General features: G+C 39.8%; 1 protein-coding gene across 8 annotated transcripts in view; it reads left to right on the forward strand.

Annotated features, from left to right (window-relative positions):
* Nucleotides 1-19122, forward strand: part of RFX3 (regulatory factor X3) — a 317106-nt gene that overhangs the window by 252441 nt on the left and 45543 nt on the right. For all 8 annotated transcript variants that reach the window (XM_073228583.1, XM_073228580.1, XM_073228582.1 and 5 more), the window contains 2 exons: nucleotides 822-919; nucleotides 3986-4135. In XM_073228583.1, coding sequence (XP_073084684.1) covers nucleotides 822-919; nucleotides 3986-4135 — 248 coding nt within the window. The remainder of the gene's footprint in view (nucleotides 1-821; nucleotides 920-3985; nucleotides 4136-19122) is intronic.

Here is a 19122-nt window from a genome sequence, read left to right on the forward strand (position 1 = left end):
ACCAAGTATTTGAACAAGAGAAGAATTCTGTCTTGTATTACAGAGCAGTTTCAGTAAGCAGATTCCTTCTGGTAAAATAGTCATAGTAATCCCTGATGACGGATGATGTTTCTAATCATTTTATGACCACCATAAAAGCTGCTCTCATGGGACCTCTCCCCATTTCAGGTTGTAACAGATACGTGAAGGATATGGAATGGACTATTTTAAGAATATCTTAAGAAAATTGGTCTGGGTGACATAAAGTGTAATGGAAAATAGTCATCCAAAATTTTCTAGTCAGGCAGTAATTTTAATTTTTAACCTTACTTTTCAACAAGAATGAGGGATAACTAGGCTAATTGATATGTTCTAGAGTAAACAGATACATAGAGAAGGAGAAAAGGCTTTGCATTGTTTTCTTTTTCAGTAAAGAAAGGAAAATAGATAAGAGCTTGAAAAATCAATATGAAGAATGTATAAATCCTTAGTCTTTGAGCACAAAGCTTTTAATGAAAAGTGTTTTGTCTAATATAGAATGTTCCACAAATATATTCACAACTGGTATATGTTGCTATAACAAAAATGTTTGAATGTTTTCATTTCTCAATGAAGTGTCATAAGTATCTAGGAACAAAATAACTTTAAAAGAAAAAAAACTCAAAATACAATTCTTGGATGCTTTCAAAGATAGTAATAATGTTAAATAGAGTTTTGTCAATGAGAAAAATATGAGTTCTGTGCTATTTCACATGTCACGTGTACATATTCCCATTACTCTAGCCTCAAGATTGATGTTCTTTGGTATCTTTTTCGTTCTGCTTTTCTTCTTTAACATTTAGGTGCCTTGACCCAAGCCATTCGAAATTTTGCAAAAAGCCTTGAAGGTTGGCTTTCCAATGCCATGAACAATATTCCACAGAGAATGATACAAACCAAGGTACTTTTTTATGTTTTTGCTTTCATGTTTTATGTTTTGCTGCTTCTTTAGGAAATTCTTCTGAACTGTGAATTTTATATGTCTTATCAAATGTTATCATGTAAAAATTTGATATTATAACATATGGAACCGTTGAAACTGATTTTTACATTTGTATTTTACAACTGTGTCATAAGGAACTTAGACAAGAGGTGTTGTTTGATAGTGCTCCTTTCAAAGAAGCTAGAGAAGCATTTTAAAGTGCAGCATATTTAAAAGCCCTCTTCCAAAGTATGTATTTCAATTGTTTAATCTCAAATATTAAAAGGAATAGTCTAGAGTGTTCAATTAGTTCCCATTTGAGGGAGTTTTAAACTTTGTAAATCTCTGACTTTACTCATTGTATTGTGAAAAGTTTGTGTAAATTAATACTCTTCTGCTTTCTAGGATGCTTTTCTTTTTAGTATTGGAGAATGCTTTTGTAAATCAAGTAATCATTTCTTAAAATGAAGAATTATCTCATCATCAGTGTTCATCAGGAATGTGGATTATTTAGCTGGAGATATCTAATCTCTTCTTTGTCCTCTTCTAACCATGTTACTTTAGGTTGACCTATGAACATACCCCATGGCAAGATTGGATTGAGTCTGTCCAAACTTTGGTACCAAAAATTACATTTGTGGCTTTTAGTCAAGGACTGCATTCGCTATCAGATTTCATATCAGATTCCAACAATATACTGTATCTTTCAATTTGGGGGCAGAGTTGATAGACTGAAGCTCTTATAGACAAGTCTCTTTGGGAACACATGTAGCTCTTCCTGCTTTGACTTAAGGTTGCAATAACACTTTCTATCTCTAAAGCACACAGAAAGAAACATTTCATTGATATGTCCACCTTAGATTATTACTCTAGAGCTATGCTGTCAATACACTAGGGTAGCTACATATGGCTATTTGAATTTGAACTTTAAATTAAATAAAAATTTTAGTGCCTTAGATATACTAGCTGCATTTCCAGTGTACCATAGCCCCATGTGGCTAGTGGTTACTGTATTTGGCAGCACATATATAGAGCATTTCCATCATCACAGAAGTTCTCCATGGTGGAACTATTCTCGAGTATGCATTTAGATGGACACAAAAAAGAGGAGCTATTTTATTTTATGATCAGAGGTATGATTTCCAATCTGCAAAGTCAGTCATATTCATAACAATGTCTCATATTCATAACATGTCAAACAGCTGAAAGCAACTCTCTTCCTATCAAAGAGAGATCCCTCCGTTGAAGTGGATGTGGTGACATCCAGCTGCAACACTGGTCATCTCATTGATCTCCAGAGTTCATTTGTATAATTTACCTTAGTGGAAGGGTGCCTTCTTCTATTCCTATCTCACTGATGTGCAGCCGTTTTTTGGCTGAGTATTCAATCAATAAAGACAGACTACCCTGACAGAGGAAACAGCATAATGAGGTTATACTGGCCATTGTTATCAAAATGCCAAGGTTCATATCCTGCTACTGTAACCACATTTCTGTGTAACCTTGAGCAAGCTACTTAATTAACCTCTTTAAGTTATAATATGTGTCTAATAGCATGGTTATGAGACTTGAACAAGGTAATGTATCTGAGGCACTTAACATAGTACCTGGTACACAGTGTGTACTTGATTACAGTGAACCACAGAAATGGAGAAAACTATGAGACTTTTTTGAGGCTATGAATTTCCCCAAGTTCCACATAGTCACAAAACATCTCACTATCAGAAAAGAGCATCTTTGACCTGTGACACCCTCTACTACTTGACCAACTGTTAAATCAGTTGCTTCTTAAATATATAGTGATTCAATGCCATACAATATATTCCTGTAAATATGTTAAAATGTTCATTAGATCTACTGTGCATGTAACAAGTTTCCATGACATCATGAAATTTAGCTATTTACCTAGACTTTTTGGGTGGCATTATCTGTGACATCTTTTACTGTAACCTGGTTATTTCAGGCTCTCAGCAGGAAACAAATGGGAGGAATGTTAAAGAGGTGGAGATAATTGGAGAGAGGAAAGGTCTGTTTCCAAAGGTGTGAATAGAGTTAAAACCAAGGAGGAATGGCAAAACACCCCAGGACCAGCAATAGTGGGAAGTCCTGAATACTCATAGGTGTACTGGGGAAAGATGTGGAAGTTATGGCATTAACAGAGTCCTTCCCCCTTAGGAAAGGAAAGCAGGCTCTGCCAGAACAGGAAGAGAGCAGAGGTTGTGGGGGAATAAATACTTTGACCACTCTTCCTGTCCTTCAGTCTCCTACCAGTTTCTATTACTGGCCAAACCCAACTGGAAGCTAGAGTGTAAGGGAAGCACTTAGTGTTAGTCCGTGTGTGTCAGCCTTCCTGGACACAGAACAGAATGGAGAAGGATGGAAAGTAGATTATGAGGGACAAATAGAGGTTTCCTGGATAGCCTTCTTACAGAAATTCAAATTCTGAAACAGAGTTCTTGTTGTTTGTGTCTGATAAGTTTTTTAGCTCTGTATTTGCTAATAAAGGCTATCAAGAATCTTGTTTCACCTCTAAATTACCCAGGTTTCTCTAAAGTGTATTAACAGTGAATCAGAATGACAGTGCTCTGAAAAATGTATTTTTATCCATTTAAAAAAAAAGGGGCTATATGATTTGGTCTTCCATAAAAAAGAAAAAAATTATTTGCCTAGTTTGTAGTTGACACTCTTACAGTGAGTAAAAAGGAAATGAAAACCAACATTTTTGTGAGTTTCCTAGACAAAGCCATTTCTTGCTGTAGATGAGTAGTTACTTGTAAGACTGGTTTAATTAGTGCTGCACTCAGATGTCAAAGAATGTGGGAGTTTGTTTTAGTCTTGACCTCAGCCTACTCAAAAGGAAAATAATACATGGTTTAAAGAATTAAATGCTGTAATTTACAAGTAAGCTCTCACACCAAATGAATTTGAAATAAGTATCAGAGGGAAGCATTTAAAATTTGGCAAGGGAATAAAGATTTTAAGATTGCAGCAGTTTTTTTTACTGGAGGGAAAAAAATATCCCAATTTAATTGGGCTTCTTTACAGGTTGCCGCTGTAAGTGCCTTTGCCCAGACTCTGCGAAGATACACGTCGCTCAATCACCTGGCCCAGGCAGCTCGTGCAGTCCTTCAGAACACGTCTCAGATCAACCAGATGCTCAACGACCTCAACCGAGTCGACTTTGCCAATGTCCAGGTACTCAATTTTCTTTCAAAATGTCTCTTAAGGAAAGACACCTCATTTTTTCTTCTTGATTAGGATTGTCATATTGCTTTTCAAACTTTCATCAATACACAGACAGCATCTATATTCACAATGTCCTGAAATAGGAGAGTTTTACTTCAGCTATGACTTTAACTGTGGTTGAAGTCCATGAAGATTCATAGAACTAGATGGCAACATGTCACTCGGGCTTGCTGAATAGTTAATGAAGTAAGGATAATCACACGTATTGATGTTAGATGGCCAAGAGATGAAACTCTTCTATCTGTTAGCTGTAGGATCTTGGGCAAGTTACTTAACTGCTCTGAGCTTTACTTTCCCTACTGTATAACACCTATCTTAGATTACTGTTTACATGTTTAGTAATACAAAGCCCTCTGCACTGTAACATACAATAGACATTTGTTTTTGTTTTTTTTTTATTTTGTTATCATTAATCTGCAATTACATGAAGAACATTATGTTTACTAGGCTCCCCCCTTCACCAAGTCCCCCCAACATACCCCTTCACAGTCATTGTCCATCAGCGTAGTAAGATGCTGTAAAATCACTACTTGTCTTTTCTGTGTTGCACAGCGCTCCCTGCAACCCCCCAACACTATACATGCTAATCGTAATGCCCCCTTTCTTTTTCCCTACCCTTATACCTCCCTTCCCACCCATCCTCCCCAGTCCCTTTCCTTTGGTAACTGTTAGTCCCTTCTTCGGTTCTGAGAGTCTGCTGCTGTTTTGTTCCTTCAGTTTTTCTTTGTTCTTATACTCCACATATGAGTGAAATCATTTGGTACTTGTCTTTCTCCGCCTGACTGATTTCACTGAGCATAATACCCTCTACCTCCATCCATGTTGTTGCAAATGGTAGGATCTGTTTTTTTCTTACGGCTGAGTAATATTCCATTGTGTATATATACCACATCTTCGTAATCCATTCATATACTGATGGACATTTAGGTTGCTTCCATATCTTGGCTATTGTAAATAGTGCAGCGATAAACATAGGGGTGCATCTGTCTTTTTTCAAACTAGAGTGCTGCATTCTTAGGGTAAATTCCTAGAAGTGGGATTCCTGGGTCAAATGGTATTTCTATTTTGAGCATTTTAAGGAACATCCATACTGCTTTCCACAATGGTTGAACTAATTTACATTCCCATCAGCAGTGTAGGAGGATTCTCCTTTCTCCACAACCTCGCCAACACTTGTTGTTTGTCTTTTCGATGATGGTGATCCTTACTGGTGTGAGATGATATCTCATTGTGGTTTTAATTTGCATTTCTCTGATGACAAGTGATGTGGAGCATCTTTTCATGTGTCTGTTGGCCATCTGAATTTCTTCTTTAGAGAACTGTCTATTCAGCTCCTTGGCCCATTTATTAGTTAGATTATTTGCTTTTTGTTGAAGTGTGTGAGCTCATTATAAATTTTGGATGTCAACCCTTTATTGGATCTGTCATTTATGAATATATATTCTCCCATACTGTAGGGAACCTTTTTGTTCTATTGATGCTGTACTTTGCTGTACAGAAGCTTTTCAGCTTGATATAGTCCCACTCATGTTTATGTCTAAGAGATTTTTGCCTATGTTTTTTTCTAAGAGTTTTATGGTTTCATGACTTACATTCAGGTCTTTGATCCATTTTGAATTTACTTTTGTGTATGGGGTTAGACAGTGATCCAGTTTCATTCTCTTACATGTAACTGTCCAGTTTTGCCAGCACCAGCTGTTGAAGAGACTGTCGTTTTGCCATTGTATGTCCATGGCTCATTTATCGTATATTAATTGACCATATATGTTTGGGTTAATGTCTGGAGTCTCTATTCTGTTCCACTGCTCTGTGGCTCTGTTCTTGTGTCAGTACCAAATTGTCTTGATTACTGTGGCTTTGTAGTAGAGCTTGAGGTTGGGGAGCGAGATCCCCCCCACTTTATTCTTCCTTCTCAGGATTGCTTTGGCTATTCGGGGTCTTTGGTGTTTTCATATGAATTTTTGAACTCTTTGTTCCGGTTCATTGAAGAATGCTGTTGGTAATTTGATAGGGATTGTATCAAATCTGTATATTGCTTTGGGCAGGTTGGCCATTTTGACGATATTAATTCTTCCTAGCCAGGAGCATGGGTTGAGTTTACATTTGTTAGTGTCCTCTTTAATTTCTCTTAAGAGTGTCTTTTAGTTTTCAGGGTATAGGTCTTTCACTTCCTTGGTTAGGTTTACTCCTAGGTATTTTATTCTTTTTGATGCTATTGTGAATCGAATTGTATTCCTGACTTCTCTTTCTATTAGTTCATTGTTAGTGTATAGGAAAGCCACAGATTTCTGTGCGTTATTTTGTATCCTGCAACTTTGCTGTATTCCAATATTAGTTCTAGTAGTTTTGGAGTGGAGTCTTTAGGGTTTTTTATATACAATATCATGTCATCTGCAAATAGTGACAGTTTGACTTCTTCTTTACCAATCTGGATTTCTTGTATTCCTTTGTTTTGTCTAATTGCCATGGCTAGGACCTCCAGTACTATGTTGAATAACAGTGGGGAAAGTGGGCATCCCTGTCTTGTTCCTGATCTCAGAGGAAAAGCTTTCAGCCTCTCGCTGTTCAGTATGATGTTGGCTGTGGGTTTATCATATATGGCCTTTATTATGTTGAGGTACTTGCCCTCTATTCCCATTTTGCTGAGAGTTTTTATCATGAATGGATGTTGAATTTTGTCAAATGCTTTTTCAGCATCTATGGAGATGATCATGTGGTTTTTGTCTTTCTTTTTGTTGATGTGGTGGATGATGTTGATGGATTTTCGAATGTTGTACCATCCTTGCATCCCTGGGATGAATCCCTCTTTGTCATGGTGTATGATCCTTTTGATGTATTTTTGAATTCGGTTTGCTAATATTTTTTGAGTATTTTTGCATCTACATTCATCAGGGATGTTGGTCTGTAATTTTCTTTTTTGGTGGGGTCTTTGCCTGGTTTTGGTATTAGGGTGATGTTGGCTTCATAGAATGAGTTTGGGAGTATTCCCTCCTCTTCTATTTTTTTTTTTTTGAGAGGGCATCTCATATTTATTGATCAAATGGTTGTTAACAAGAATAAAATTCTGTATAGGGGGGTCAATGCTCAATGCACAATCATTAATCCATCTCAAGCCTAGTTCTCATCAGTTTCCAATCTTCTGAAGCATAATGAACAAGTTCTTACATAGTGAATGAATTCTTACATAGTGAATAAGTTCTTACATGGTGAACAGTACAAGGGCATTCATCACAGAAACTTTTGGTTCTAATCACGCATTATGAACTATAAACAATCAGGTCAAATATGAATATTCGTTTGATTTTTATACTTGATTTATATGTGGATCCCACATTTCTCCCTTTATTATTATTATTATTTTTATTTTTAATAAACTGCTGAAGTGGTAGGTAGATGGAAGATAAAGGTAGAAAACATAGTTTAGTGTTGTAAGAGAGCAATTGTAGATGATCAGGTGTGTGCCTGTAGACTATGTGCTAATCCGAGCTAGACAAGGGCAATAAAACATCCATGGATGCAGAAGCTTTCTCTCGACACAGGGGGGTGGGGGTGAGGTTCTAAGCTTTACCACTGTTGTTCCCCAATTTCTCACCTGATGGCCCCCCTGCAACTGTGCCTGTCTTAGGTTGTTCCTCCCTTGAGGAATCTTACCCATCTCTGGCTAACCAGTCATCTTCCAGGGCCATACAGGGGAAATGTAAAGTTGGTAAGTGAGAGAGAAGCCATATTGTTTGAAAAGGTTAGCTTTTTACTTCTTTGCAGATTTATGCCCTGTGGCTTCTATGCCCAGCATTTGTCTTGAGGTATCTTTAGCACTTGGAGGAATTATGATGCTCGGTAAATTCGATATGAGGCACGAATTCTATTTAAGGGTTGTAATTAGAAAGGAAGAAGAAAAGCTATAGAGGTAGCAGATGGAAGAAAACATGGGAGGATTGATTATTTCTTTGACATATCTTCTTGTATAGTACCTTAAGTATGTATAGGTTTTAAACTACTAACTAAATTGCGCACACATATTAACATAATAAGAATACGGTGACATAAACAAAGCAAATCTATAATTACCAGCCATCTCCAGTGAAGCCAAGAAAACCATTTATGCACCCTAGGCATTTGTGAAAATTAGTCTATGATATGATGGATATTGTCCAACTGTACTTGAACAGTCTGAGAGAATTCAGACAAATTAAAGCAACCCATTTCTGGGATCTGTTCACATCCCATATGTTCTTTTAACCGTAGATAGTCTATAGTCATAAGATTTTGGAGCGCTACAACTTGCACCCCTCCCAACTCCTGATTGAGTTCCAGCAGTACAGAACCGGTCAAATTCATTGTCTCACTGTATGCACATGCCAGCCTAGACATCTCCCTCCTCATTCCAATGGCAAGTCCAGGAAACAGTGGGGTGGACACAGCCACAACCGCAGCATCGCCCGGATCCCTGTGGAGGCTTTTTGATGATCATCCCCCGGTACGTGTCCTCCAGAGAGTGCTGATGCCGGAAGCTCCTCCTCATATCATATCTTAGTTCATTTTCTGGGTAGCCAAGCTAGGCCTTGATGTTCTGCATAGAAACAAACAGACCCTTTGCCCAAACTTTGACATGCCCTCTATACCACTGTGTAGAACTCATTGGAGGTCAGCACACAGGGACTACTTTTATTTATAATTTTTTTTTTAATTTTTATTTTTATTAGGAGAAAGGAATATTATCAGAAAAGAGTACCTCCAGAGCTGATCATCTGACACCCTTTAAGTGATCAACATTAAGGATATTTAAAGCATGCGTTAATCTTTGATTTACCAATTGTTTTATCCTATCAAGGAGTAATCCCCCTTTTCTTTCTTTCTTTTTTTTTTAATCCTTAATCTACACTGACATGAAGAATACTATGTTTACTATGCTCTCCCCTGTATCAGGTCCCCCCTAAAAACCACCTTACGGTCACTGTCCATCAGCATAGCAAAATGTAGAATCACTACTTGTCCTCTCTGTGTTGTAGAGCCCTCCCTCCCCTTTCACCCTCCCCCCTCTATGCATGCTAATCTTAATACCCCCCTTCTTCCCCCTCCTTATCCCCCCTGCCCACCCATCCTCCCCAGTTCCTTTCCCTTTGGTACCTGTTAGTCCATTTTTGGGATCTGTAATTCCGCTGCCATTTTGTTCCTTCAGTTTTTCCTTTGTTCTTATACTCCTCAGATGAGTGAAATCATTTGGTATTTCTCTTTCTCCACTTGGCTTATTTCACTGAGCATAATGCCCTCCAGCTCCATCCACGTTGCTGCAAATGGTAGGATTTTTCCTCTTCTTATGGCTGAGTAGTATTCCATTGTGTATATGTACCACATCTTCTTTATCCATTCATCTACCGATGGACATTTAGGTTGCTTCCAATTCTTGGCTATTGTAAATAGTGCTGCGATAAACATAGGGGTGCATCTGTCTTTCTCAAACTTGATTGCTGCGTTCTTAGGGTAAATTCCTAGGAGTGAAATTCCTGGGTCAAATGGTAAGTCTGTTTTGAGTATTTTGATGAACCTCCATACTGCTTTCCACAGTGGTTGAACTAAGTTACATTCCCACCAGCAGTGTAGGAGGGTTCCCCTTTCTCCACACCCTCACCAACATTTATTGTTGTTTGTCTTTTGGATGGCAGCCATCCTTACTGGTGTGAGGTGATACCTCATTGTAGTTTTAATTTGCATTTCTCTGATAATTAACGATGTGGAGCATCTTTTCATGTGTCTCTTGGCCATCTGTATTTCTTTTTTGGAGAACTGTCTGTTCAGTTCCTCTGCCCATTTTTTAATTGAGTTATTTGTTTTTTGTTTGTTGAGGCGTGTGAGCTCTTTATATATTCTGGACGTCAAGCCTTTCTCGGATCTGTCATTTTCAAATATATTCTCCCATACTGTAGGGTTCCTTTTTGTTCTATTGATGGTGTCTTTGCTGTACAGAAGCTTTTCAGCTTAATGTAGTCCCACTTGCTCATTTTTGCTGTTGTTTTCCTTGCCCAGGAAGATATGTTCAAGAAGAGGTCACTCATGTTTATGTCTAAGAGGTTTTTGCCTATGTTTTTTTCCAAAAGTTTAATGGTTTCATGACTTACATTCAGGTCTTTGATACATTTTCAGTTTACTTTTGTATATGGGGTTAGACAATGGTCCAGTTTCATTCTCCTACATGTAGCTGTCCAGTTTTGCCAGCACCATCTGTTGAAGAGACTGTCATTTTGCCATTGTATGTCCATGACTCCTTTATCAAATATTAATTGACCATATATGTTTGGATTAATGTCTGGAGTCTCTAATCTGTTTCACTGGTCTGTGGCTCTGTTCTTGTGCCAGTACCAAATTGTCTTGATTACTATGGCTTTGTAGTAGAGCTTGAAGTTGGGGAGTGAGATCCCCCCTACTTTATTCTTCTTTCTCAGGATTGCTTTGTCTATTCGGGGTCTTTGGTGTTTCCATATGAATTTTTGAATTATTTGTTCCAATTCATTGAAGAATGTTGCTGGTAATTTGATAGGGATTGCATCAAATCTGTATATTGCTTTAGGCAGGATGGCCATTTTGACGATATTAATTCTTCCTAGCCATGAGCAGGGGATGAGTTTCCGTTTGTTAGTGTCCCCTTTAATTTCTCTTAAGAGTGACTTGTAGTTTTCAGAGTATAACTCTTTCACTTCTTTGGTTAGGTTTATTCCTAGGTATTTTATTCTTTTTGATGCAATTGTGAATGGAATTGTTTTCCTGATTTCTCTTTCCGTTGGTTCATTGTTAGTGTATAGGAAAGCTACAGATTACTGTGTGTTAATTTTGTATCCTGCAACTTTGCTGTATTCCAATATCAGTTCTAGTAGTTTTGGAGTGGAGTCTTTAGGGTTTTTTATGTACAGTATCATATCATCTGCAAATAGTGACAGTTTAACTTCTTCTTTACCAATGTGGATTCCTTGTATTTCTTTGTTTTGTCTGATTGCCATGGCTAGGACCTCCAGTACTATGTTGAATAACAGTGGGGAGAGTGGGCATCCCTGTCTGGTTCCCGATCTCAGAGGAAATGCTTTCAGCTTCTCGCTGTTCAGTATAATGCTGGCTGTGGGTTTATCATATATGGCCTTTATTATGTTGAGGTACTTGCCCTCTATACCCATTTTGCTAAGAGTTTTTATCATGAATGGATGTTGAATTTTGTCAAATGCTTTTTCAGCATCTATGGAGATGATCATGTGGTTTTTGTCTTTCTTTTTGTTGATGTGGTGGATGATGTTGATGGATTTTCGAATGTTGTACCATCCTTGCATCCCTAGGTTGAACCCCACTTGGTCATGGTGTATGATCCTTTTGATATACTGTTGAATTCTGTTTGCTAATATTTTATTGAGTATTTTTGTATCTACATTCATCAGGTATATTGGTCTGTAATTTTCTTTTTTGGTGGGGTCTTTGCCTGGTTTTGGCATTAGGGTGATGTTGGCTTCATAGAATGAGTTTGGGAGTATTCCTTCCTCTTCTGTTTTTTGGAAAACTTTAAGGAGAATGGGTATTATGTCTTCTCTGTGTGTCTGATAAAATTCCAAGGTAAATCTGTCTAGCCCGGTGGTTTTGTTCTTGGGTAGTTTTTTGATTACCGCTTCAATTTCTTTGCTCGTAATTGTTTTGTTTAACTTTTGTGTTTCTTCCTTAGTCAGTCTTGGAAGGTTGTATTTTTCTAAGAAGTTGTCCATTTCTTCTAGGTTTTCCAGCTTGTTGACATATAGGTTTTCATAGTAGTGTTTAATAATTCTTTGTATTTCTGTGGGGTCTGTCGTGATTTTTCCATTCTCATTTCTGATTATGTTGATTTGTGTTGATTCTCTTTTTCTCTTAATAAGTTTGGCTAGAGGCTTATCTATTTTGTTTATTTTCTCATAGAACCAGCTCTTGGTTTCGTTGATTTTTGCTATTGTTTTATTCTTCTCAATTTTGTTTATTTCTTCTCTGATCTTTATTATGGCCCTCCTTCTGCTGACTTTAGGCCTCATTTGTTCTTCTTTTTCCCGTTTCGATAGTTGTGATGTTAAGACTATTCATTTGGGATTGTTCTTCCTTCTTCAAGTATGCCTGGATCGCTCTATACTTTCCTTTTAAGACTGCTTTCGCTGCGTGCCACAGAAGTTGGGGCTTTGTGTTGTTGTTGTCATTTGTTTCTATATATTCCTTGATCTCTATTTTGATTTGTTCATTGATCCATTGATTATTTAGAAGCATGTTGTTCAGCCTCCATGTGTTTGTGAGCCTTTTTGTTTTCTTTGTAGAATTTATTTCTAGTTTTATACCTTTGTGGTCTGAAAAATTGGTTGGTAGAATTTCAATATTTTGGAATTTACTGAGGCCTTTTTTGTGAGCTAGTATGTGGTCTATTCTGGAGAATGTTCCATATGCACTTGAGAAGAATGTATATCCTGTTGCTTTTGGATGTAGAGTTCTATAGATGTCTGTTAGGTCCATCTGTTTTAGTGTGTTGTTCAATGCCTGTGTGTCCTTACTTATTTTCTGCCCAGTGTATCTACCCTTTGTGGTGAGTGGTGTATTGAAGTCTCCTAAGATGAATGTATTGCGGTCTATTTCCCTCTTTAGTTGTGTTAGTATTTGTTTCACAAATGCTGGTGCTCCTGTGTTGGGTGCATATATATTTAGAATGGTTATATCCTCTTGTTTGACTGAGCCCTTTATCATTATATAGTGTCCTTCTTTATCTCTTGTTACTTTCTTTGTTTTGATGTCTATTTGGTCTGATATTAGTACTGCAACCCCTGCTTTCTTCTCACTGTTGTTTGCCTGAAATATGTTTTTCCATCCTTTGACTTTTAGTCTGTGCTTGTCTTTGGGTTTGAGGTGAGTTTCTTGTAAGCAGCATATATATGGGTCTTGCTTTTTTATCCGTTCTATTACTCTGTGTCTTTTGATTGGTGCATTAAGTCTATTTACATTTAGGGTGACTGTTGAGAGATATGTACTTATTGCCATTGTAGGCTTTAGATTCGTGGTTACCAAAGGTTCAAGGTTAGCCTCTTTAGTATCTTACTGCCTAACTTAGCTCGCTTATTGAGCTGTTATATACACTGTCTGGAGAGTCTTTTCTTCTCTCCCTTCTTATTCCTCCTCCTCCATTCTTCATATGTTGGGTGTTTGGTTCTGTGCTCTTTCTAGGAGTGCTCCCATCTAGAGCAGTCCCTGTAAGATGCCCTGTAGAGGTGGTTTGTGGGAAGCAAATTCCCTCAGCTTTTGCTTCTCTGAGAATTGTTTAATCCCACCATCACATTTAAATGATAATTATGCTGGTTACAGTATCCTTGGTTCAAGGCCCTTCTGTTTCACTGCATTAAATATATCATGCCATTCTCTTCTGGCCTGTAGGGTTTCTGTCGAGAAGTCTGATGTTAGCCTGATGGGTTTTCCTTTATAGGTGACCTTTTTCTCTCTAGCTGCCTTTAAAACTCTTTCCTTGTCCTTGATCCTTGCCATTTTAATTATTATGTGTCTTGGTGTTGTCCTCCTTGGGTCCTTTCTGTTGGGGGTTCTGTGTATTTCCATGGTCTGTTCGATTATTTTCTCCCCCAGTTTGGGGAAATTTTCAGCAATTATTTCTTCAAAGAGACTTTCTATCCCTTTTCCTCTTTCTTCTTCTTCTGGTACCCCTATAATATGAATATTATTCCTTTTGGATTGGTCACATAGTTCTCTTAGTGTTGTTTCATTCCTGGAGATCCTTTTATCTCTCTCTATGTCAGCTTCTATACGTTCCTGTTCTCTGGTTTCTATTCCTTCAATGGCCTCTTGCATCTTATCCATTCTGTTTATAAATCCTTCCAGGGATTGTTTCACTTCTGTGATCTCCTTCCTGACATCTGTGATCTCCCTCCGGACTTCATCCCATTGCTCTTGCATTTTTCTCTGCATCTCTGTCAGCATGTTCATGATTTTTATTTTGAATTCTTTTTCAGGAGGACTGGTTAGGTCTGTCTCCTTCTCAGGTGTTGTCTCTGTGATCTTTGTCTGCCTGTAGTTTTGCCTTTTCATGGTGATAGAGATAGTTTGCAGAGCTGGTACGAGTGACAGCTGGAAGAGCTTTCCTTCTTGTTGATTTGTGGCCTTCATCTCCTGGGAGAAAAGCGACCTTTAGTGCCTTATGCTTGGTGGCTGTGCGCAGACAGGGCTTCTGCTACCTGCCCTGTTGCTATGGAGTTTATCTCTGCTGTTGCTGTGGGGTGGCCTGGCTGGGGCTCCTCCTCCAAAATGGTGGAGCCCCGTTGGAGGGGGAGCGGCCAGGAGGCTGTTTATCTCCGTCATGGGCCTCTGTGCTCCCTGTTGCCCAGGGGTTTAGAGTGCCCAGAGATCCCCAGATTCCCTGCCTCTGGGCTAAGTGTCCTGTCCTGCCCCTTTAAGACTTCCAAAAAGCACTCTCCAAACCAAAACAACAACAGCAACAACGAAAGAGGAAAAACAGAAAAAAAGGAAAAATCGCGCGATTTTCTTTGTCCTGAGGTGCCGCTCTAAGGCACCCGCTCACCAGTCTTGCTGTCCTGTTTCCCTAGTATTGGGGTCCCTGTCCCTTTAAGGCTTCCATAAAGCACTCGCCAAATAAATGGGAAAAACGCGCAATTTTCTTTGTCCTCAGGCACCGGTCTCAGGCACCTGCTCACCGATCTTGCTGCCCTGTTTCCGTAGTATTGGGGTCCCGGTCCCTTTAAGGCTTCCAAAAAGCACTCGCCAAAGAAAAAGGGGAAAACGCTCGATTTTCTTTGTCCTCAGGCGTCTGTCTCAGGCACCGCTCACCGTTCTTGCTGCCGTGTTTCCCTAGTATTGGGGTCCCTGTCCCTTTAAGGATTCCAAAAAGCACTGGCCAAGAAAAAACACATGATTTCTTTGTCCTCAGGCGCCGGTCTCAGGCGCCCGCTCACCGGTCTTACTGCCCTGTTTCCCTGGTATTGGGGTCCCTGTCCCTTTAAGGCTTCCAAAAAGCACTCGCCAAAATAGAAAAAAAAAAACCTCTGGTTTCTTTCCACCCGCCAGGAGCCGGGGGGAGGGGTGCTCAGGTCCTGCCGGGCCAGGGCTTGTATTTTACCCCCTTCACGAGGTGCTGGGTTCTCGCATGTGTGGATGTGGTCTGGATGTTGTCCTGTGTCCTCTGCTCTCTATTTTAGGAAGAGTTGTCTTTGTTATATTTTCATAATTCTATGTGGTTTTGCGAGGAGAGTTCCGCTGCTCTACTCACGCCTCCTCCTCTTCTATTTTTTAGAAAATTTTAAGGACAGTGGATATTATTTCTTCTCTGTATGTCTGATAAAATTCTATGCCCATTTTTTTCTGGGGGTTTTGTTCTTGGGTAGTTTTTTGATTACCGCTTCAGTTTCGTTGCTGGTAACTGGTCTGTTTAGATTTTCTGTTTCTTTCTGGGTCAGTCTTGAAAGGTTGTATTTTTCTTGAAAGCTGTTCATTTCTCCTGGGTTTTCCAGCTTGTCAGCATATAGGTTTTCGTAGTATTCTCCAATAATTCTTTGTATTTCTGTGGGGTCCATCGCAATTTTTCCTTTTTCCTTTCTGATTGTGTTGATGTGTGTTGACTCTCTTTTTCTCTTAATAAGTCTGGCTAGAGGCTTATCAATTTTGTTTATTTTCTCAAAGAACCAGCTCTAGGTTTCATTGATTTTTTATTCTATTGTTTTATTCTTCTCAATTGTATTTATTTCTTCTCTGATCTTCATTATGTCCTTCCATCTGCTGACCTTAGGCCTCATTTGTTCGTCTTTTTCCAATTTCAATAATTGTGACATTAGACTATTCATTTGGGATTGTTCTTCCTTCTTTAAATATGCCTGGATTGCTATATACTTTCCTCTTAAGACTGCTTTCGCTGCATCCCACAGAAGTTGGGGCTTTGTGTTGTTGTTGTCATATATTTCTGTATATTGCTGGATCTCCATTTTAATTTGGTTGTTGATCCATTGACTATTTAGGAGCGTGTTGTTAGGCCTCCATGTGTTTGTGATCCTTTTTGGTTTCTTTGTACAATTTATTTCTAGTTTTATACCTTTGAGGTCTGAAAAGTTGGTTGGTAGAATTTCAATCTTTTTGAATTTACTGAGGTTCTTTTTGTGGCCTAGTATGTGGTCTGTTCTGGAGAATGTTTCATGTGTATTTGAGAAGAATGTGTATCCTGTTGCTTTTGGATGTAGAGTTCTATAGATGTCTATTAGGTCCATCTGTTCTAGTGTGTTTTTTAGTGCCTGTGTGTCCTTACTTATTTTCTGTCTGGTGGATCTGTCCTTTGGAGTGAATGGTGTGTTAAAGTCTCCCAAAATGAATGCATTGCATTCTGTTTCCTCCTTTAATTCTGTTAGTATATCTTTCACATATATTGGTGCTCCTGTATTGGTTGCATATATGTTTATAATGGTTATATCCTCTTGTTGGACTGAGCCCTTTATCATTATGTAATGTCATTCTTTATCTCTTGTTACTTTCTTTGTTTTGAAGTCAATTTTGTCTGATATTAGTTATGCAACACCTGCTTTTTTCTCCCTGTTGTTTGCATGAAATATCTTTTTCCATCCCTGGACTTTTAATCTGTGCATGTCTTTGGGTTAGAGGTGAGTCTCTTGTAAGCAGCATATAGATGGGTCTTGGTTTTTCATCCATTCTATTACTCTGTGTCTTTTGATTGGTTCATTGAGTCCATTTACATTTAGGGTGACTCTTGAGAGACATGTACTTATTGCCATTGCAGGCTTTAGATTTGTGGTTACCGAAGGTTCAAGGTTAGCTTCTTTACTACCTCACTGTCTAACTTAACTCACTTTTTGAGCTATTGTAAACACAGTCTGATGATTATTTCTCTCCCTTCTTATTCCTCCTCCTCCATTCTTCATATGTTGTGTGTTTTGTTCTGTGCTCTTTTTAGGAGTGCTCCCATCTAGAGCAGTCCCTCTAAGATACCCTGTAGAGGTGGTTTGTGGGAGGCAAATTCCCTCAACTTTTGTTTGTCTGGGAGTTTTTTAATCCCTCCTTCATATTTAAATGATAATCATGCTGGTTACAGTATCCTTGGTTCAAGGCCCTTCTGTTTCATTGCATTAAATATATCATGCCATTCTCTTCTGGCCTGTAAGGTTTCTGTTGAGAAGTCTGATGATAGTCTGATTGGTTTTCCTTTGTAGGTGACCTTTTTTCTCTCTCTGGCTGCCTTTATTACTGTGTCCTTGTCCTTGATCTTTGCCATTTTAATTATTATGTGTCTTGGTGTTGTCCTCTTTGGGTCCCTTCTGTTGGGAGTTCTGTGTGCTTCCGTAGTCTGAGCAACTATTTCCTCCCCCAGTTTGGGGAAGTTCTCAGCAATTATTTCTTCAAAGACACTTTCTATCCCTTTTCTGTTTCTTCTTCTTCTGGTACCCCTATAATGTGGATATTGTTCCTTTTGGATTGCTCACACAGTTCTCTTAATATTGTTTCATTCCTGGAGATCCTTTTATCTCTCTCTGTGTCAGCTTCTGTGCATTCCTGTTCTCTGGTTTCTATTCCATCAATGGCCTCTTGCATCTTATCCATTCTTCTTATAAATCCTTCCAGAGATTGTTTCATTTCTGTAATCTCCCTCCAGACGTCATCCCTTCACTCTTGTGTATTTCTCTGCAGCTCTGTCAGCATGTTTATGATTTTTATTTTGAATTCTTTTTCAGGGTGACTGGTTAGGTCTGTCTCTGCAGATCCTCTCTCAGGTATTGTCTGAACTGTTTTGGACTGGACTAAATTTTTTTGCCTATTCATGGTGATAGCTGTGGCTGTAGGCAGGTTGTGGGTGTGTAAGCTGCAAGAAGAAAGTCCTTTCTTGCTTGCTGGATGCCTTGCCCTTCTCCACTGCCTGTGTCAGTTACCCACACTCCTGGAGCAGCCAGTGGGTTGATCCTCTATGCTTCTTTGGGCAGGGTCTCCGTCATAGACACACACAGCCCTGCAGTGAGTGGCAGACATGCCAGGTGCACTCCTCCACGATAGCGGCACCCCTGCTGGGCAACTGTGTGTCAGCAGCAGCCTTTAGGTCTGGCCCGGGTGGCTGTGCGTCGGGCTGGGATTCCGGTCGGCTGCTAGGATTGTGGCTGCTCCCTCTGGCATTGCTGCAGGTGTGTGTTGGCCTCTCCCATGCCCCTCTGGTGCTTCCGCCACTGGCACTTGTGGGCCCCTCCCGTGCCGCTCGGTTGCCGCCACTGTGGACTCGCTTGGACCTCTCCCAGGCTCCTCTGGCGCTATTGCCATCAGCGTGTGCGTGCCGCTCCCGGGCTGCTCAGTTGCTGCTGCGGCGGGCTCGCACAAGCCGCTCCCAGTCCCCTCTGGCGCCGCCGGTGCATGCAGGCTGCTCCCAGTCCCCTCTGGCTCCACTGCCCCTGGCATGCACTGCCACTCTCCCACTTTTTGGCTGGTGTGTCCATGTCCGCACTAGTTGCTGGAACGACTGGCAGGCTGCTTAGTGCCACGAGGGGCTTCAGAGCTGTGCTGCCGCCCAAGGAGTTAGTGCGCCTAAAGTTCTCCCAGATTCCCAGCTGCTGGCGAAGCGTGCCTGAACGACTTCGTCCAGCTGTAGGGTCCTTGTCTCTTTAAGTGTTGCAAAAAGCACTCGCTTTTCTTTTGTCTCAGGCGTGCCAGTTGTGGGGACCTGCCCGCAGGTTTTGCTTTTCCGTTTCTCTAATATCCAGCATCCCGTGTACTTTGTGTCAGCGCTTTGGGTGCAAATTTCTAGAGCTGGTTGTTTAGCAGTCCGGGGATTTTACTCCCTCCCTGTTCCGACTTCTTTCTTCCCACCGGATTCTGGGGTGGGGGAGCGTTCAGGTCCCGCCTGGCCGCAGCTTGTATCTTACCCCCTTCATGTGATGTTGAGTTCTCACAGATGTAGA

The sequence above is a fragment of the Manis javanica genome, chromosome 2 (genome assembly GCF_040802235.1).
Source record: "Manis javanica isolate MJ-LG chromosome 2, MJ_LKY, whole genome shotgun sequence".
In the NCBI taxonomy this organism is placed as follows: domain Eukaryota; kingdom Metazoa; phylum Chordata; class Mammalia; order Pholidota; family Manidae; genus Manis; species Manis javanica.